At 53.3% G+C, this 19868-nt stretch overlaps 7 protein-coding genes across 7 annotated transcripts; 2 read left to right on the top strand and 5 right to left on the bottom strand.

The window, feature by feature from the left end:
* Window positions 1–286: 286 nt before the first annotated feature.
* Window positions 287–7084, bottom strand: cch1 (calcium channel protein CCH1). Its single transcript, XM_073694356.1, has 5 exons — window positions 5307–7084; window positions 2928–5258; window positions 2207–2870; window positions 1373–2154; window positions 287–1318 (listed from the first exon to the last, which is right to left on the bottom strand). The coding sequence occupies exons 1-5, from the start codon at window positions 6849–6851 to the stop codon at window positions 344–346; spliced, it is 6297 nt and encodes a 2098-aa protein (XP_073548798.1). The 5' UTR covers window positions 6852–7084; the 3' UTR covers window positions 287–343.
* A 147-nt stretch (window positions 7085–7231) lies between these two features.
* BDV59DRAFT_176721 (uncharacterized protein) lies at window positions 7232–8935 on the bottom strand. The gene is made up of 3 exons (XM_073689494.1): window positions 8683–8935; window positions 8055–8623; window positions 7232–7922 (listed from the first exon to the last, which is right to left on the bottom strand). Exons 1-3 carry the CDS (start codon window positions 8731–8733, stop codon window positions 7382–7384), a joined length of 1161 nt encoding a protein of 386 aa, XP_073548799.1. The 5' UTR covers window positions 8734–8935; the 3' UTR covers window positions 7232–7381.
* Window positions 8936–9115: 180 nt separating this feature from the next.
* On the top strand, window positions 9116–10676 carry BDV59DRAFT_176725 (60S ribosomal protein eL6). The gene is made up of 3 exons (XM_073689495.1): window positions 9116–9341; window positions 9640–9975; window positions 10067–10676. The coding sequence occupies exons 1-3, from the start codon at window positions 9228–9230 to the stop codon at window positions 10217–10219; spliced, it is 603 nt and encodes a 200-aa protein (XP_073548800.1). The 5' UTR covers window positions 9116–9227; the 3' UTR covers window positions 10220–10676.
* On the bottom strand, window positions 10614–11919 carry BDV59DRAFT_20459 (sterol desaturase family protein). Its single transcript, XM_073694491.1, has 2 exons — window positions 11303–11919; window positions 10614–11246 (listed from the first exon to the last, which is right to left on the bottom strand). Exons 1-2 carry the CDS (start codon window positions 11780–11782, stop codon window positions 10746–10748), a joined length of 981 nt encoding a protein of 326 aa, XP_073548801.1. The 5' UTR covers window positions 11783–11919; the 3' UTR covers window positions 10614–10745.
* A 186-nt stretch (window positions 11920–12105) lies between these two features.
* Window positions 12106–13585, bottom strand: ksrA (3-dehydrosphinganine reductase). The gene is made up of 3 exons (XM_073689496.1): window positions 13371–13585; window positions 13186–13317; window positions 12106–13134 (listed from the first exon to the last, which is right to left on the bottom strand). The coding sequence occupies exons 1-3, from the start codon at window positions 13512–13514 to the stop codon at window positions 12304–12306; spliced, it is 1107 nt and encodes a 368-aa protein (XP_073548802.1). The 5' UTR covers window positions 13515–13585; the 3' UTR covers window positions 12106–12303.
* A 223-nt stretch (window positions 13586–13808) lies between these two features.
* Window positions 13809–15980, top strand: BDV59DRAFT_20466 (something about silencing 10 family protein). Its single transcript, XM_073694502.1, has 2 exons — window positions 13809–14031; window positions 14088–15980. The coding sequence occupies exons 1-2, from the start codon at window positions 13848–13850 to the stop codon at window positions 15836–15838; spliced, it is 1935 nt and encodes a 644-aa protein (XP_073548803.1). The 5' UTR covers window positions 13809–13847; the 3' UTR covers window positions 15839–15980.
* A 198-nt stretch (window positions 15981–16178) lies between these two features.
* Window positions 16179–19802, bottom strand: BDV59DRAFT_207413 (MutS family protein MSH5; the record flags this gene model as incomplete). Its single annotated transcript, XM_073694995.1, has 15 exons — window positions 16179–16350; window positions 16408–16446; window positions 16521–16722; window positions 16777–16888; window positions 16938–17019; window positions 17076–17110; window positions 17164–17347; window positions 17532–17628; window positions 17686–18040; window positions 18097–18156; window positions 18336–18735; window positions 18787–19162; window positions 19219–19311; window positions 19360–19525; window positions 19788–19802. The coding sequence occupies 15 exons, from the start codon at window positions 19800–19802 to the stop codon at window positions 16179–16181; spliced, it is 2388 nt and encodes a 795-aa protein (XP_073548804.1).
* Window positions 19803–19868: the final 66 nt, after the last annotated feature.

The following is a 19868-nucleotide window of genomic DNA, read 5'->3' on the forward strand; positions in this document are numbered from 1 at the left end:
TTTCTCTATTGGAGGAATTCTTATCTCCCCGCCTACTCCTGTAGTAAGTCCCTGGGAAGTCCGAGTCCCAGAGTCAGTATACTCCTTGATTGCTTCCTCTCGCCGAATCCGGTAATCCCCCTCCCCCCCTCTGCTCCTACAGAATTAATTCTCCTTCACGCCTGAATCAATCATTGTATTCTCCTCGCGCCGCGCTATGCAATTCTTCGGAAATATCCTCCAAGGGCTAACTACACAATAAAAAAAATTCGAAAGAAGCCTTACTATACAGGCAGCGTCAGACCCAAATGTAATCAATCCTTCATCCCTTCATGAACCCATCCATCCTTCATGACACCCTCCCCTACGCGTCCGATCGCCGCCGCTGCGTGAAGCTCCGTCGGAGACTCTCGCCCCAGGCGGAATCATCCAACGACTGCATCACCTCCTGCACGCTTCTCGCACTGTTCTGTCGCGAGTGATCTGACGCCGCCTGGATCTCGTCGTGCACGTCCGGCCCGCTGCCGTACGACGATGTGGTTTGCGCCCGCGCCCGCCCTGGCGACAGCTGTAGACTGATACTCGACCATTCCGTCGGCGAGCTGGCCCCGGAGATCCGTCCGCCAAGGTTCGTGTCAATCCGGGGAAGATGGTGATGGCCGCGCGGCGAGGACGGCGGGGACAGGGCTGCTGCCGCCGCGAGCCCGGAGCGCGACGAGTCACCCTCGTCGCCGCCGAGGCCGACCAGCGCCTCCTGCGCTGCCAGGCGCCGTCGGGTCTCCTCTTCATCCGGCCGGCCGTTGCCGTCGTCGTTGTCGTCGTCGTCCTGCGACCCGTCGTCGACGTAGATCTCCGGCACCGAGAACTGCGGCACCCCGTCCATGCGCGCCGATCGCTTGCGGTCGATGCGTCGCCGGAACTCGCGCGACCAGTACAGCGTGTCGAAGAACCCGCGCACCGTGTTGCGGCGCACCGCCTCCTCCACGCGCTGGAGTCGCGCCCGCCGCCGCAGGAACTCCTCCAGCCTCAGGCTCTTGCTGTCGCTGATGACGTTGTAGTGCGCCAGCAGCATGAGGCAGGAGTGGAAGGAAATCCCGCGCACCGGGTCCGCCGTGACCAGGACCTCCTCGTAGAAGGTGTTGAGCTTCTGTCGCCGCGCCCGGATCTCCTCGATTGGAAGGCCCCGCAAGATCTTGCTCAGCCGGTCCAGGTCAACCCCCTCGACGACCCGTCGATGCTCAAGCAGCGAGTCTCTCCGGTCGACCCGGCACTGCTCCAAGATCCGTCCGATCGAGAACTCGTCGTCGTAGATGCGCACGTTAAACACCCCCGACATTTCCTAATTCGCCTGGTTAACGCGGGACTAACGCAAATGGCCGGTTGGAATACTTACCCCCAGCAGCCGCGGGAACTGCTCCTTCGAGATGAAGCCCGTCCCGTCGGGATCGTACGTCGCCCACGCTTGCTTGAACCGGCGAATCTCCTCGCGATTGATCACGTATAGCCCGCTGCTCTTCTGATACACGTAGGAAAAGCTCTCGAAGATCAACGACACGAACAGAGAAACGAAGATGTACATGCTGATGATATTCCACGAGATGAACAGTGGCCGAGCCCATGCCGCGCTCCCGCAGTCGTCGTACAGGTTCTCCGGGTCGCTGAGGTCCTTGGGGTCGCTAATGCACACGGGTGGCTCCATCGTAGCGAAGTCTTCCATGATCTCGTTCCACCCTTCACCGCAACTCAGGCGGAAGAGTAATATGAGCGAGCGGGGGATGTCTCGGAAGTTCATATTGTTGTTTTCCATGCCGCCGAATTTCGTAAGCCCGAAAGCCTGGTTCATCGCAATCGCGAAGACAAGGAACAAGACGAACCACGTGGCCAGCAGGTTTCCAATCGCTGTGAAACTCGCCGCCGCCGTCTTGAACAGCTGGTCGAGCTGGTTGTTCCGCGGAATAAGCAGTAAGGTGACCGCAACGAGGAAGAGCTTGTTCAGCTCCATGATGACGTCGATATCTGGAAGGGCGTTGAGGATGGTCGTTATGAAGGCGCCGGGGACAACCACAAGTGAATACAAATCCCAGGAGCTTCGGCTAAACCGATGCCATCCCAACCCAATCATTCGGATAATGACATGGGCGATGTAAAAGAAATTGAAAATGAAGAACAATAGGTCTATTAAACAGGGTTAACCAGGCTGCATACGATTAGGCTTCCCTTGACATACCTCTCACGTGTTCCCATGTCTCGGGCTCGGGGTAGAATTCCAAAACCAGCATCAGAAGATGAAGGACCAGGATCGTGGACACGCATCTCGCCCATCGGCCATGCTTCTTAACCGCGATCCGATAACAACGCAGCTTCCACTTCTGAGTCCTCCTGTCAAACGACCGTTTGGAAGGCGAAATCTGCCGAAGGAGCTTGCGCAGTTCGAGCCACGACCGCTGTTCGGCCGTAAGGAAGGCAACGCCGGTTTGTTCCGTGTAGTTTCGCATGAACACAGAAACAAACAGCGTCAAGACAAAGACGGCTCCCAGCAAGTTGAACACAATGAAGAAGAGGCCGTTCTCAGGAGCCGTATACTGTTTGGGCTGCAGTCCCTTCCCGGTGATACTCATCGCGCTCGACTGCACATCAGTCCACCCTTCCTGGGAGACAATCTGGAACAGGATGAACAGGGAGTCTCCGAAATTGTCAAAATCGTAGTAAGGGTTGGCGGCAGCTCGCGGAGCAAGCACTTCCCAGTTGAAGGGGGTGCTGGTATACTCGTTGACACAGGCAGTCAAGTTGCCCGTCAGCGAACCATCATTGCATTCAATCATCTGTCCATTAAACAGGTTGACCCCATAGATGGCGAACGGAATCAAAAAGCTCATCGAAACCGCAGCAGCCTAGCAGGCCAGTTAGCACTCAACGGCAGGCACAGATCACGGGATGGGATAACATACAGCAATGACTTTCCATCCTCCAATAATAATCACCGAGTGGAAAGTGTTCTTGGCGCTATCGCTGACATTCAAAAGTCGCAGGGCCCTCAGGGCTTTGAAGGCACCAACCGATCTGGAAATGCTCCAGTCACTTTTCAACGAGCTGACGACGCTGATCCAGAGCGTTATTAGGACAATGCCGTCGATAAACCCCCATGAGCTGCGGAAGTAAGCATTGGGCGTCCAGAAGAACCCATCCGCGATGACTTTGATAAGGGCCTCAATGCTGAAAAATATGGCGAATCCCAGATCGGTCCACACAGACCAGTTGCGGTCGGTAAAGAGGCGCTCGCGTTGATAGATCGGAGTCGTTATGCATGCAATCAAAACCATGGCAACAATGGCCATGTAGATGAAGGCGGAGAAGGTGTACCAGACAGGCTTGTATGGGTCGACACCCTCAGCCCGTTGCTGGCCGCGGCCAGGCCCAACGATCCGCTGGCAAAATCTCCGAGCGGCGCTGTCCGGCGAGAATATGAACATGGATTTGTTGTAGTTCGGATGTCTCATGAGGTACTCGCGTTGGGCGCGTTTTCGCTTCTCCGCCGCCGACACCACTTCTCGGGCCATCGCTCTCGGGTCCAGGTCGTCGTTCGCCCTGGAGATCTTCAACCGGGAATAGAACGGGTTGGGTTCTCTGCGCATGATGGACGTCGAAAACTTATTCCAGGTGCGTGAGAATACCCCGGGTCGGGCGCTCTCCTCGGTTGTCGTCGTTTCTAACGGGGCAGTTTCTTCCCTTCGCCGGTCCTCTGGCTCTTCCTCCTCGTCGAGGAACTCCCGGACGACGGCGCCTTTGAGGAGCATGTCCAGCGCTGCAGGACCGTAATCCAGCGGATCCTTATACCGCTCGGTATCACGGCCCAGCATGAGGATTTTCGATAGAGCCAGATTGCCTTGGGAAGCACCACTGACCTGCTTCTGCTCCAGGAAAGCTCGAACCTGCTGCAGTCGTTTTTCGTCCTCCGAAACGTCGAAGCTCTCTTGAATGACTGCAATGAACATGTTCAGGATGATGAAATTGGCCACAACAAACCACATGATGATGAAGGTGGCAGAGATCCATGCAGTCTTATGATGCGAAGTATGCAGCGTGGTGGAGAAGAGGATATCGGTCCAGTTTTCGCTGGACAAGATCTGATACATCCCAAGGAAGGAGTTGTAAATGTTTTTGAAACTAATATCTTCATCGTCGGGTATCTGGCTGCGAAACAGCTGTGTTGCGAAGATTGACGCCAGAAAGGTCATCAAGAACACGAAGACAATCAGGTTCAACAGACCCTTGGCGTTACGGAATACGACCATGATCAGGTTCCGCGTGACCGAAAATGCAAGTACGATTCGGTATACCCGAAGGATCTGGAAGAGAGTGAGCACGGAATAAGGCCGTCCGGAGTGCTTGATCGTAGGAATCTGAATTATGCAAGTGATAACCACCAGGACCAGGTCGGCCCAATTGCGATGTTTCTGATGAAACTTGCGCCAGTCAGACGCGAAACGCAAGATGATCTCGCCCAGAAAGACGAACGTGACAACCGTTTCCGTTGTGTCGATGAAATTAGCCCGGTCCGCAGACATTGTTGCACTTCTCAGGGCCTGCACGACAAGGTCGAATGCAATCACGCCTACCCAGAACCACTCACTCTTGTCATAGAAGCGCTTGAAGGTGCTGAGTTTGCGGGAGTCATGGTCCTCCTTGTCCAACTCATCGATCTTTTGGGGAGCAAAGGCGCTGCGCTTGCTCCCTTCTCGGGTGACCTGGAACGAATGGGTAATGACAGCGACCAGAAGGTTAACCAACCAGAGACTCAAAATGACAAATCCAGAAGCAAAGAAAAGCGCTGCAGCAAGATAGTCGCTATCAGTCGTATAGTACATAAGATCTGTGAAAGTATTCGAGCTCATGATGACAAAGACAAGCTCAAGAGAGTTAAGGACATTGTCGAAGCTCATGGTCTCGTTGTAGGGATTATGGGGTCCCTGTACGCACTTCGACCCTTGGGGACAAATGTACCCCTTAGGATTTGCGACATTGGGGACATTCCATTGGTCGACCCAGGATACTGTGTGGCCATTGTCGTCGATGTAGCCGCCACAGAATTGGATGGTCGCGTCAGGATCGTTCAAGGCGAAGTCCTCCTGCCCATCAACTCCAATCCACGTACATGTTCTCCGAAAGCTGGACTTGAAGCTTTGGATCCCAATAATGGCGAACAGGAGCCAGAAGAAGCCTATGAGGAAGCCAACATGGACCAGTAACGGGGCGGCCTTCTTGAGACTTCGAAGGATGATCTACGACTGTTAGCATAGAATGCAGTGCACGCGAGCCGCCCAACTCACCGAAGTACCATTGGTCAGGTTCAAAAGACGAAGGATACGCAGGCAGCTCAGCATGCGGAAAACGTAAAGCTGCTCGTGGGTCTCCACACCAATAATCCCGAGAAAAAAAGAGACCCAGTAGGCTACAACTGCCACGAAATCGAGGCGGTTGAACGAATGGCGAAGAAAGGCACGGTAAGCCAGCCGCCCACGGCTCTTCTGGAGGGGGTCGTCGACCATATCCGGGTTCAACCCGTTTAAACCGCCGGTGAAGGTGCGTATGATCGACGCTTGATGCTGGTCTGGGAGCATCGAAGTCTTTTTCGTGGAAAACTGACGTTGGGGAGCAATCAGGTTCTTGCCTTTCTCTACCACCGCCTTTCGAAACCCCAGAGACCGGTCGATGGTACTGTACTCGGATGGGTTTATGATGAAGCCAGACACCAAAATTTTGGCAATCAATTCCAAAGTATAGATGGAAAAGATGGCCAAATAAGGATAGTCCATGGTATTTCTGCCCCAGCCCCGGGGCATGGCCCGGGCCGACTCTACGGTCAGCAAGATCAATTGGATGAAGATAACCACGAGAATAAACGGCTCGGTGAAGGGATGGACCAAGATATCACAGAGCCACAACCGCAGGGGGTTCTCCGGGCCCAGCAGGCCGAGAGACTTCCCCCGGAAGGGGTTGTTGTATTGTCGCCAGGCTGTCCGCGGATGAAGCTTCTCTGTCGCCGGTGGGCCGTTGAGGGCCTCAGTTGAGGGCGCATCATGGGCGTAATCAGGAAGGACAGGCAGCGATGGCGGCTCTTCGAGTCGGGCATTCTTCTGGGACTCTTCTCGTAAGATCGATTGCTCCACCACCTCCGGCTCGTTACTCAAGTTGACGACACGCTGGGACATGGACTTCATCATCGAACTCGCCCGTTGCAAAGCGGACCCGGATGACGACGCCGATAGTCCGCGCGGCCTCCCGCCGGCACTGCTGCTCCCGCGGGGCCTGCCGCTGAAACCATTCTCCAAGTCGTCGCCCAGTCGCGACTCCGACGGGTCCCGGTGGGTATGAGAATCCTGTTGGTCGATGAGAGAGCTCGCGGAGTTGTCTCCGGGAGCACCGGTGATGCGCTGGATATTTGCGGCGTCGGTCAACGGCGCGGTATCCGAGAAAGTCACCGCTGGCGTTAGGTAATGGTCGTCAAAGGCATCGAGCGGCCCGGTACCCAGGTCGGATGAGACATCATCGTGACTACTTCTAGGCGGCAGACTGAGGCCAACGGAAGCCATCGCAAAGGCCCCGAGATCATCGACATGGTCGTCATCGGCGTCGTGTGGGTGGGGGAGGCGTCCTGCAGCAGGCGCATTGTCCACAGGAGAATCCTCCGCCAGCCGTTCATAATCTCGCGTCGGGCGAGAGCTTCGGGTCAACGAACGCGTGGGAAGAAAGCTGCTTCGGGGATTCCCTTCGGATCCTCGCTCCTGAGGACCCGACAGGTCCTGGAGTGGGATGGAGTAATCCGCCGAGGGATGGGTATTGTTGGTGCCACGCTCATGGCCGTTCGAAGCCATCGTAGGCAGTATAGATATGCTAGCCGAACAGAGACATTGCCGACCGCAGGCAAGAGAGGGAGAGGGAGGGTCGAATGCGCCGTCGCTGGATTGGAGAGGAGGTCGTACAGCGCAGCCGGGGGGTCGCAAGAGGAATCCCGAGGGCAAGGGAGGGATGGAGGGTGAGAAGGTCAGTTGTGAAGTAGAAAAGGAGAGAGGAGAGGAGCGACAGCGTGGGGAGGATGGAGTAACGATGGAGGGAAGTGCACTGTTTAGATCCAACTGGGGCCGAAATTGGCCGCGGCGGCTGAAGCGTTGCTGGTTGGCTGGACGCCGTGCGACTCACGGATGGAGTCGATTATTCTATATTCCTCCTGCGTAGGTACCGGATTACTTTGTACGTGTATATTTGAGGGGATATTTCATAACGTAGTGACTATTATCTATGTTGATTCCATACTCCTCCGAATCCCAGAGTCCCTGGTTGGATGCTGCCTATTGCCCCGCCACACCCCAAAAATAGCCCCTGGTCAGCACAGCCCGGCTTCACATCAATCCGTCTCCATGCGACTGCCCTCCGACTCCTTGACCTGATCCCTCACCCCTCGGAGAAAAGCCTCAACGGCATCCCCACCGCCCAGTGGGACTCCTCCTCGACGCATGAACCCTCCATTCTCGACCGGGATCTTCAGGGCTTCACTAATGCTGGGCAGACCGCCGTCGCGGATCGCCACCGTCAAACTGGCCAGACTCTGGGCAAACTGAGGCGAGTGGAGGACTTTCTTGAGAATCGTCTTCTTCTGCGAGAGGTCGAGTGATTCCACCACGGCTGCCGCCAGTTCCGGGTTGTCCACGGCCGACACGTCGTCCACATCCTGGGCCAGGAGCAAGAGAGCCGGGGGAAGAAAGCTCAAAAGATGGTCCACCGTTTTGGCGTCCGCAGACTCGACAAAGGGAAGGGTAGTGGCGGGCGGCAGGAGATCTTGCAGGGTGGTGAACGGTCTCTCGGGGTCTTGGGATTGGCCGGCATTGCCTCCGAGAGACTGCAAGAAACCCTGCACCACCGACGAGGGATCTGATCCAGCGGTAGCACTAGTAGGCGAAGGCAACATTATTAGTTCTAGATTCAACGACAGAATGCATTTCCAAAAAACAAATGTGATGACATCTGATTCCCGCAAAAACAATGCTTCTCACATCAAAACAACAGACATATGTACCTACGCTCTTCCGCCGTCGGCACCGCCCTCCCGGGACTCTTCGCCTTCCTCCCGAATGTCTCCTCCGGTCGCATCGGGTCCTGCGCCTCCACTGCTGCCGCCGTGGTTATGGTGGGGATCGTGATCGGTACCCTCAACGTCTTCCATGGTCTCGTCGTCGTCGCCGCCACCGCCCGAAGGACCTCCCGGCAGGTTGGCAAGCTCATGTTGCACGTCCACCTCTTCACCCTGGAGCAGTGTATTCACGATCTCACCCAGCCGGAGATCTCTGGGACTGAACCAACTCGGATCGCCTCGTTCATGCTGGGACTTGGACTGCAGCCAGAACAGGTAACGCTGGGAACTCGACGAGAACTTCAGGACGTAGATCCGACCGTTTGTGGGTGCTTCCTTTCCGGCGGGTTTGTAGGGGGTGAAGGTTCCATCAGAAGGCACCATAACCAGGTCTACTTCGGGATCGGTTGGGGGAGCACGCCGTGGGCGCCAGCAGAAATGTACCAGGTCATCTTCGGAGTAGAGGTAGATGTAACCGGCGTAGGGTCTGGGCTTGACAGTGGGAACGTCACCGGAGGTCTATGAGAGTTAGACCAGTGACTATAGACAAGGGTGGAGGGGGATTGGAAGCAACATACATCCAAGTGACAGATACCCGCTTTGAAGGTAAGGATGGGGATTGTCGACATGACGAAGCGGTGTTCAAGGAAGGGGGTGAAAGACGGTCGAAAGAGGTGAAAGGATGAAGGCGAATTGGACGGGGAGATCGGTTGATGGATCCAACCGCGGGGAGAGATGAGAGAGAAATACGAAGTCGGAGGAAGAAGCAGCAGTGGACGGTACGTCAGTCGATCCGAGTGTTTTGGTCACTGGAGCTTGCCTGCACTTGTGGTTTCCGTGGCGCGCCGGAGCAGCTGAGTCAGGCGGCGGGCCAGGCCACAAGGCGTCCAGGCAGTCAGGCAGCAAGGCAGAAAGGCAGCAAGGTATCTGCACCAAACGGCACTAGCGCCTTTCGGCTAACTGATAGGGCTCGCGTTCCCACAAACCCTCAGGATTTCCCGCTCGGGGCCGCAAGTCGCAGTCACACATCAATCTCCAACAAACCACCCGCCGTCGACAACCACCCACCACCTCCCCCCCTCCCTTCATTCTTTTCAACCCTTCTTCGTCCCCAGCAGCCAATATGTCGGACTCTACTGTTGGCCAGACGAAGCAGTTTGGAAAGGGCCAGAGGACCGTGCCGGCTCAGAAGGCCCAGAAATGGTACCCCGTTGATGACGAGTCGCAGCCCAAGAAAGTCAGTACTTTGATATCTGCCCTTCTGTCAGCCACTGCAAATCGATCTCCCAGCGTGCCACACGCGATGCGGTTTCCTATGAACAAGATGCGACAATTGCGCCGGTCCATGGATCTGGCTACTGTGCGGTTGGATCCGGACCTGTGCGATGGGGGATAGAAGCGAACGGGAAGTTCATGTGTTGAGAAATGGAATCGCATCGTGACGGCACTGTCGGAAATCTAGCCTGGGAAATCGATGGACGTGGGAATTTCTGGGAAACATTGACATTCTGACATGATCTTCGTTGAATTTCTAGGTCCGCAAGGCTCTTCGTCCCACCAAGCTCCGGGAGAGCCTCCAGCCCGGTACCATCCTGATCCTCCTCGCCGGTCGCTTCCGTGGCAAGCGTGTCGTCCTCCTCAAGCACCTCGACCAGGGTGTCCTCCTCGTCACCGGTCCCTTCAAGGTCAACGGTGTTCCCCTCCGCCGTGTGAACGCCCGCTATGTGATCGCCACCAGCACCCGTGTGGACATCAGCGGTGTTGACGCCAAGACCCTCGAGAAGGTCTCTTCTCCCGACTACTTCACCAAGGAGAAGAGCGCCCAGAAGAAGTCCGAGGAGGCTTTCTTCAAGCAGGGAGAGAAGCCCGAGGTATGTGGACATGCGTGATCCGATGACTCCGTTCGGTCAGAGTCTTTACCCATGGAATGGTATACTGATCTGGTGTTATTCCCCTCCACAGAAGAAGAAGGTTGCCAGCGCTCGTGCCTCCGACCAGAAGGCCGTTGACCAGTCCATCCTGGCTAGCGTCAAGAAGGAGGCCTTCCTCGGCAGCTACCTCGCCAGCACCTTCAGCCTCCGGAACGGCGACAAGCCCCACGAGATGAACTGGTAAACGTGCGACGTGGTGGCCGCGGGTTCGGTATTGATTGTGGAGGAAATCGAGGGGCGGCTTGAATGCAGGTTGGCGTTCCTACTATGGGAAAGCGTTCTGCAACGCGGGAGGAACGGCTCATGAAATGTGTAAATGGATTCGGGACTCCGTTTTTGCTTACTAGGATTACGGTCAATTCGGAAAAACCGGTTGTTATTTCTGTTTCACGATCAGTCTCCTCCTGCGTGGCCGATTTGCAGGTTACTATAAAAGCCGAAATGTGAAAAAAAAAGACCCAAAAACGAAGAATGCCTTTCAGCTGTTACATGTCCCCTTTGCGTGCAGCTGGGGGTGTCTTTTTCATTTAATGTTCAGTATGATATCTCCAATTTCCAGGATCGGGCGGAAATCTAAAATTGGGAAACACGTTCTTGTTAAGTCATTGTCATCGTTTCAGCCTTTATACTTATATCTGAGTTACCGCTCTCCAAAGCAACCACTGTAGACACAGTCCCACCTTACACCCATGCCGTCAAGCGGGACGATCCTACTTCCGACGTCCCTTCACCGGCACCGGAGGGCGAGCCTCCCTTGTCTGCCGCGTTGACTGCTCCATATACCGCTGGACCTCCTCACCGGCCTCCCCATCCTCATCCCCCCCGTTACCAACCGTCGTCCCACAAATCCAGTCCAAAATACCCCACGGGCCAAAATTCCCCTGGCCCCCACTAAGCAGGTGAATATCCGTGCGGCGCGCCAGGCCACCCAGGAAGAAGCTCGTCGGCATCACCGAGTAGCCGGAGAAGGCGAAAGTCTCCTCGATGGAGAGCACAGACAGGTAAAACAGGTACGTCAGCATGTGGAAGCGGAAGAGCATGGCGGGCAGGTACGTGGGGAGGAAGTTGGCGACGAGGTAGACGAGCGGGTGATCGTAGTGGCCCGTGAGAGGGAACGGCGTGCGCAGGCCGTGGTACCAAGTATAGTGGTACTTTGTGAGCGGGGAGCGCTTCGAATGCAGCGCGTAGCGATGGATCGTGTACGCGAGGATCTTCCGTCGGGTGTTTGTTAGCTTCGTCATCACCGGATGGATGCACTGCGACGCACCTCTCTCACCAACAATCCGCAAAGCATGTCTTTGACGATGTCGAAGGGCATCGGCAGCCTAATGGATATTTTCAATGCGCTTCGCATGCCAAAGAGCGCGGTCTGGGTATTTTCGATGGCCGCTTGCGCGACGATGCCGAGGACGACGTTTGCGAGGGCCCAACCCGCGACCTTGACCTCTTTGAGTCGGATCTTGCCCCGTTTCTTGCCCGAAGGCAGGCCGGCTTCACCCTGGGCTTTGATCACGACCGCTGCAGAAGGGGTCAGGATGTCGAACAGGAAGAAGAGAAGCGACGGCAGGATGTAGAAAAGCAGTCGGACCATCAAGGTACCGAACAGTTCGACCCTGATGGGCGGATGCGACAGCACGAGGGTCGTCCATGTCATGTAGAAGAAGATCAAATTGAGCGTTGTAGTGTAGGACGACATGGCAGGTATGAGAAATAGAGAGAGCATTGGTATAGAGAATAAGGCGTCCATGGTGTTTGAGAGGTCGCAAGATCAGGGGATCTCAATGGGGTTATAGAAGCCTCGTTGAAGTCGTTCAGCAGCGCATGTCGCAAAGTGCGAAACAAAGCAAATAGTCGGTGGGAGAAAGAAAGCGTCGCATCCTTGCGACAGCATCGCGGTCGAGACGCCGTTTGCGGTCACGCCCTCGGCGCATTCCTTGTTAGCGCCACCCTCGACCGATGATGTCAGTCAGGACATCAGGCTGTTTGTTCTTACTGCTGATGGGCTGGTCTTTGGAAGGATGGAAAGAGGGAACATAATAATAAAAGTAAAAGTAAAAAGAACAGACTGTTGGTAAACTTTGTTTGGTTCATCGTGATCACTATATATATATCACAGCTACACACCTGGACAAAGACACCAGCCACCTGGAAGAAAAGCGAGCATTGTCAGGTCTCGAACGACAAAGGATGTTATTTATAACAATACAAAGAAGTTTAGGGTATCTAAGCTTTCCACAGACAACAACCGCAGACACGATAAAGCCAGCCCTACTCCGACCTGGCCGAGGGAATGCCATACTTGACACCCCAGTTCCACGCCTTCTTTCGGAGATCAGGAATCACCTGGAGGAATGCCAAGCTACTGAGCCAGCTGACCAAAGTATCCCGAATGGCAGAATTTCTCGGGCTACCTCCCAGAGCGCTTGCCTTCATGATATGCCCAACAAACATGGTCGTGATGAGATAATCGCCCCGCTCCAGCGCCTCAATCGAGATGCGGGCGACCTCTTCCGGAGTCTGAGGTTTATCGGCTTCTTCCAGCTGTTTGGTCAGTTCGGGCTTCAGTTGCTCCTCCTTATCGAACCCAGGGGAGAGAATGCCCATCGGGAAGACCGTGTGGATTTTAACATCAGCAGCGGGGGAATTGCCTGTTGTTTTGGACCGACGACTCCCATTGTAAACCTCAATTTCCTGACTGAGCGTATCCGACAAGGACCGGATAGCTGCCTTGGCAGGGGAGTAAGGCACATAGCCAGTGATTGGATAGAAGGCAAGCGTGGAACACGTGAAGATGAGATGCCGACGCGGCAGAGAGCTTTGATGCTCGGATTTGGCGGGTGCGAGCCACTTCGTCAGGGTTGCGTGGGCGGTGTTCGCAGCAGTCCAGTACACCGTGTCCATTTGGTCCCGGAGCGTTTGCACAGGAGTCTCGACAAAGAAACCCGGGTTGCAGTAGCCCGCGCAGCACCATACAACATCAGGAGCAAGACCATTGTTCCATTCAGTGACCTCCTGGATGAGTCGCTCGCATTCCGCGGCGCTGGTCAGGTCGGCGCTGATGTAGTGGAATTTTTGCTTAGTTGAATCCACGGCCGAGTGCTGGAAGCCATCAGTGAGATGGTTTTGACATAGGAAGTAAGAGTCACTGACCTTGATGTCTTCAATTGCACCTTGGAGCTTTTGCACAGTACGTGCCACAATGACAACGTTGGCACCTTTGGCAGCAAGTTGGCAGGCAGCGGCTTTGCCCATTCCTTCTGAGCCACCGGTAATCACAACAGTCTGTTAAGAAATATTTAGAGAAGAGCATGTAAATACGGATCAGGACCACATACCCTCCCGTCGACGACGAATTCATTGCGGGCACCGAAGCCAAACATTTTGCCGATTGTGTACAGAAGAAAACCGCTTAGGATGACGGAGATTCCCAACGTGGCGGGAGATGCGTCAGGGGGAATTAATGATAGGAATGGAGACATGAGAGGAAGAGAAGACGGAGCAGTTACGGAGAGAGCAAAGGGAGAGAAAGCGTGTACGAGAAGAGGATAACGTCCAAAATGGGAAGGACGGGGAGTGTCAACTGCCGTATCAATGAATACATATAAATACCCCATAGACGCATGCCATTCGATTGGTACCTGACTATAAATCGTAATCCTGTTACATACTGTATTACACCAAACACCGCAAACACTCCTATATGAGGATTAGCGTCCTCCGGGCGGTGAAGCGTCCCTCCCAAAATTTTATCTCGAAAGTTTATCAATTCGACAGTCGAATCTGCTCCGGATCCCTCCATCGCCGTACCAGTCATGGGCAAGAAGAGAAAGGCCGGCGGTCGCCCGGCCGCTAGGAATGCGACGGATCAGCAGCAGTCCAAGTTTGATATTGAGGAGAGATTCGACGATTCCGAAGATGAGTTCCAGGCCGGCAGAGACCATGTCCTTCTGGAAGAGGCCCCGGACGCAAAGCGGCGACGGAAACTGATGGAAGACGGTTAGTTGCGCCGATTTTTCTCTTACTCTCTAGTAGCTAACACGGGGTGTCTCCAGAGGAAGTTCTTCAGGCGTCTGATGAAGAGATTCTCGGTTACGAGTCGGTCGACGAGGACGACGTTGATGACGACGAAGAGCTCGACGAGGACGATTATGACGACGACGAATTGTTGGGCGTCAAAAAGGAGCGTGGAGCGGACGCTTCCGAGGACGAAGATGAAGGCGGTCTGGCCGCCTGGGGTTCTTCGAAGAAGGACTTCTACAACGCCGACCAAATCGAAACGGAAGCCGACGCCCTGGAGGAAGAGCAGGAAGCCAAACGGCTGCAGCAAAAACATCTTCAGGCGCTGAACGAGGCGGACTTTGGTTTTGACGAGACAGAGTGGGCCGACTCGGGCAAAGCCGAAGAAGATGGCGAAGAAGAGACGGGCGTGGTAACAGAAGTCTTACCGCAGCTGGAGATCACCGACGAAATGAGTGAACAGGAGAAACTAAAGATCCTGAAGTCGAGATACCCGGAGTTTGAGCCGTTGGCGAAAGACTTTGCTGATCTTCAAGGGACTCATAAGTCACTGGCGCAAGCTGCCGAAGCGGCTGTCAAGAACACCGCCGATGACGATATTAGCCCCGCTCCTGTCGCTGTTATAAAATACCGTGCACTCTCTTCTTACCTGGGTGCCATCAGCATGTATTTCATGCTTCTGTCGTCTGGGAATGATGCGAATGGAAAACCAGGACCTTTGTCGCCGGCCGAAATGCGTTCCCATCCTATAATGGCCTCTTTGGTCAAGTTCAGGAAGCTCTGGGAGACAGTTAAGGATCTTACTGTCACAGAGAAGCCTCCAGTCAGCAGCAAGGAGGCGAAAAGTACCAATGAGTCCATCACTGACGTCCCAGCTTCCAAGAAGCAATCCAAAAAGGCCAAGGAGCCACAGCAGCCCCAGGAGAATAAGAAGACAAAGAGACTTTCCAAGGCCGAGCGCGCTGCTTTGGCCGCACAAGCAGAAGCGGAGGCCCGGCGGGCAGAGAGACTCCAAGAGACGGAAGCTAACCTGGCCGACCTATCGAGCCTTGTCGCCGCGCCCGGAAAGAAACGCGTCGCACAGAAGACTGCCATCTCCACTAAGGATGCAGACGATTCCGACTTTGGAGACGAAGATGCGCTTACCGCCAAGGAGGCTGAGGAGAAGGCGAAGCAGAAACGCTCGCTTCGTTTCTATACTTCTCAGATGGCGCAGAAAGCCAACAAGCGCAGTGCAGCTGGCAGAGATGCGGGAGGTGACGCTGACCTTCCTTACCGGGAGCGCTTGAAGGACCGTCAGGCTCGCTTGAATGCCGAAGCTGAAAAGCGTGGTAGACAGCAACCCAAGGGATCTGAAATGCTCGGCGGAGACAGTGACGAGGAAGACCACCGCGTGGCCAATGAGCTCAGAGGGGAAGAATCCGATGACGATGATTACTATGATATGGTCGCTGCGCGCTCCAAGCAGAAGAAGGACGATAAGAAGGCCCGCGCAGAGGCCTACGCTGCTGCTGCTCGGGAAGGTGGTCATGTGGAAGTACAGGAGGAAATCGGGCCGGATGGCAAGAGAGCCATCACATACCAGATTGAAAAGAACAAAGGCCTTGCACCTAAACGCAACAAAGATTCCCGCAACCCTCGTGTCAAGAAGAGAAAGAGATTCGAGGATAAGAAGAAGAAGCTGGGCAGCATTCGCCAACTCTACAAGGGCGGTGAAGGCCGTGGGGGATATGGTGGTGAGCTTACTGGTATCAAGAAGAACGTGGTTAAGAGTGTTAAGCTCTAGTGAATCTTGTTTGGGTTATCTTTTCATGTGATACAACTGGGTATGAGTGCCCTTGGCGTTAAAAGTGTGATGTTAAAACGGAATCTGTGTACATATAATGCATCTCAGACAAACCCAGTAGAACAATCATTGCATCTCTGTCAAAGCTTCACCCTGTCAATAAGCAGAATAAATATACGGCAACGGTCATTCGAGGCCGGTCTTGCCAGCATCACTCGTCTTCTTCAAGTAGTCGATCCAGTTCCTCGCGGATGTCACCTTTGTTGTTCTCTGTCAAGTCAAGTGCTAGGAATTTTCTGGCCAGTTGTTCCTGACGACAGGTCAATTAGTATTTTGAATTTCACTGGGCAGGAGCATATGGGTTAGACCATACTGCTTCCTCCAATATACGCGTCTCACTTTCAGATAGCATGGCACAAGCAGCGACTAGATTCTCTCCACGGGCCGCAAGAGATGCAAGCTCATCTGCGCGAGCAATAATACGTTGATCAATCCCATTCATCGCCGCGCACCTAGATTGGAGCATGCATTAGCAGGCGATTTGTGAACCAGAGATTCTTTATACATACATGGTTCCATAACTTTTGGTACTGCAGCCTAAGCGGAAGCTGCATTTCTCCATTAGCATATGCCCATAAGAACACACGAAGATATCCTAGGACATCGGATGGGGATCCAGAACTTATAAAGGTAGGTTATCTGATCTTCTATATTTTGGGACTCTTCGCTGAGCTTAACCTCCATATGTCCGAGTTGTAATCGAGGACTCATTGGAAGGAATCCATTCTCGAGTATTTCGTGAAGGTGCGTTGAAGCGATGATTTTTGGTGCTTCGTCGCACTCTAGCAAATGTTTAAAAATGCCACATGCTAGGCCGATACCGTCTAGGGAAATTCTCTCAGTATCCCATATAATTGAGAGGATGGAATCGAACTAACCGCTTTCATTTGTACCCTTCCCGAATTCATCAATAATCAGTAAGCTACGACTTGTCATTTGCTTCAAATCAAATGATATTTGCTGCAGATCGTTCATGAAGGTACTCTGGATCTGGAGAGATGAGCAAAAAGCAGCGAATCAGGCAATAAGTATCTCATACCTGAGAAACACTGTCTTCGGAGTTGGACTTCACCAAGATTTTATCAGTGATACCAATCTCGGCGCTGTCTGCAGGGACAAAACTAATGTCGTCAGCTGTCGTCGATGAGCACAGAGGTTACACTTGTAAGCTTTATACCTCCCCAATTGTGCCAAGTAGGCGATGAGAGCTACCTATCCAATAGTTAACTCAGAATACACAGCAAACCTAGAAGTGAGGAACGTGCTTGCTTCATGTAGACGCTTTTGCCAGAATAATTGGGTCCAGTCAATAGCAGCATATTCGGAAAACTAGTGTTTTTAAAGCTCTCCATTCGACCATGAGCATACCGAAATGGCGTTGATGCTCCTCCCATGAGGAGGGTATCATTTGGCACGTATGATGAAACCGTCAGTTCCTGAAGAATGTGTCTTCCTGAGGGTCAGCTGAGTGGAGGCAACAATATTGGGGGCAACTCGCCGGCCTCCACTGATTTTGATGATATTGTCTTTCACCATCTTAGGGCATACCAGCTTATAGAAGTTCGCAGCCTGTACCATAGCAATATGGCTAGGAAGTATTAGATTCCTGCCAACACGCATGTACATTACTGACCTATCGATTTGGCCGCAAATGTCCGAGGCTTCTAAAAGCACCTTTTCGTACTGCAGTACCCTCTGTGCCAGGTCGTAAACAATCTCAATTTCTCTCTCTTATCCTCAGAGATGAAGCATTAGTAGAATTGGCGGAAATATGAGGCTGAACGTACCGCATATAAGCCCATATATATCGCCCAGCGTTTCATCCAGCTGTCTCATCCGAAAATCCTTGAAGTATGCTCGATTTTCCGTTATGAACAAGAGCTCCCACTCCTCACCATCTCCATCGAAGGCGGCTTCCCCTCTATCATTCAGAGGGATTGCAATATTGAATCCGAGTTGAGGAAAGTATATCACATTCACATCGATCTCCAAGATTTCTGGAATAGTGGCTGCAATTTCCATCGCAACATTCTTCAGCAAGTTGCTAAGACCGTCGTAATTGTCTTTCATCTTATCAAGCTCTCTATCCAATCCTGGCTTAACAGCAGTCCTTCCTTGGTCCTCGGAACCATCGATATCCACCTGGAACGTTTAGCCATGAGATTTAAAGGGGGGGAGGGGGGCTTCAAATCTATTACTATCTCCTGGATCATCCTCCCAACCTTGTAAAGCTCTGCTGCTTCGAAAGCCCGAAGAGCCTGAGAACAAGTAAGTATCATTAACATACAGTGGAGTCGCATTTACCGCTCGATGCAATCTGAGCTCCTTCCCACCGGCGGTCTCTTTGAGAGCCTCGTGGATATCTATCCCGTAGAAGGCAAACTACAGACACATTAGCATTTGGCTTCACCAAGAATAAGATTCACAAGTGACGCACAGCTAGTAAAGTTGCCCACACAGTGGTCTTGAAGCCCGTTATGTTTCCACTTCCAGTGCTGATTCCCTTGCGAAGGTTGACCATGACATAGTGAAGATTCTTGATGTGCTTGAGACCCTTTACAAGTTTGTCAAGGGGGTTGTAGTTTTCTGGCCGCAGGTACACGCTGACGAAAGTGTGTCGCTCACGGATTACATCCATATCGATACTCGGACGAAAGAAAATCTGCTTCAACCTGTTTTTCCCTTGGGGCGTGTGGGCGAAACGTTGAAATAATCCATAGACGGACAATCCTTCTTTGGACCTGGATGACTTCGTCCCTGGGCCCTGATTGACGACACTTGGATGAGATTCTGACTGCATGACCTGGAGCGCCACAAGCGTTCTCGAACTGACAAACCTTTCCCACTGTGAGTATCTTGAGAGGCCAAAGGGAGTATCGAAGACTCACATGGTTCCGGTCAAGCAGAACATTTCTATGGACTTTACCTGGAAACCATCGGAGGCTTGGTCACTGGAATCTGATATAGTCGCCCGGCGTCTTTGAAGGTAGGTAAGGACTGCTCCGGCACAGCCGATTGTCACCGCGTTTGCCATGTCGATCGTACCGGGCATGTGCAACAACCTTCCCTCCTGTAAAGTGAAATCCAAGCTTTCCGTATCCAGTTCCTCGGTATAAATCAGACCATTGTGTGGTACTAGGAATCGGATCTGGCTCTCGTGCGCAGAGCATAGTTCCAACGCTGCTAGCTTATTCTTTGCGTTTGCGTAGTTGAACTCCTGGGAAGGTCGCACGTCGAGGTGATAAGGGAGGTACGAGCGGGTATCTGGAGTGTCACGCATTAGCAATGGGATCAAAGATCTGTGCGTTAGAGCTCCTTACTCTCGGGTTGTCCGAGTCCTGTGTTCTCTGTCGAATCAACACAATCGATTCGAGGTGAAGTCAAGAGCACCGTGGGTTTGGTCTGAAGAATCACTGGAAGCGGTCAGTAACCTACCAGGTAGAGAAGCCCGGTGTACATACAACTGTCAATTACTTCCGCACCAGCGAAGTGCAGATCACCGAGTAAATAAAGTCTCTCTTCCTGCGCGGAATAGTAGGAGCAGCCGACGGTGCCGGAATTCCTCATATCAAATGCCACTATAATTTGTTCGAAGTCGTCATCGGTCAGTTGTGCCTGACGATTAGACTCTCGAGTCTCAGTAAGGACTCTCGTTGCGGGTCTGGGTATGGAGGTTTGAGAACTTCCGGGGGGAACGAAAGTAGTAGATCGTGGATTGTTCCCAGGTGTTGGTCTTGAGTGGGATGAATGAGGGGTGGTATGTGGATGAGAAGCTGTTCGCCTCCTTTTCCTGGATGATTCCATGGTGGGTATCCGGTGGTGTTCGATTAGCTTTGGGGGTGAGGATAGGTTGAGAAATAGTTGGAGCGCAGAGAGACAGAAAGTATACAAACCTCCACCGCATGTAGTAGGCCTCAGGCCCCAATTTCCTACTGTTATTCTACAACTTTTATACACGTATACTAAAGTA

Source organism: Aspergillus ambiguus (assembly GCF_047715705.1).
Source record: "Aspergillus ambiguus strain CBS 117.58 unplaced genomic scaffold BDV59scaffold_12, whole genome shotgun sequence".
Classification (NCBI taxonomy): Eukaryota; Fungi; Ascomycota; class Eurotiomycetes; order Eurotiales; family Aspergillaceae; genus Aspergillus; species Aspergillus ambiguus.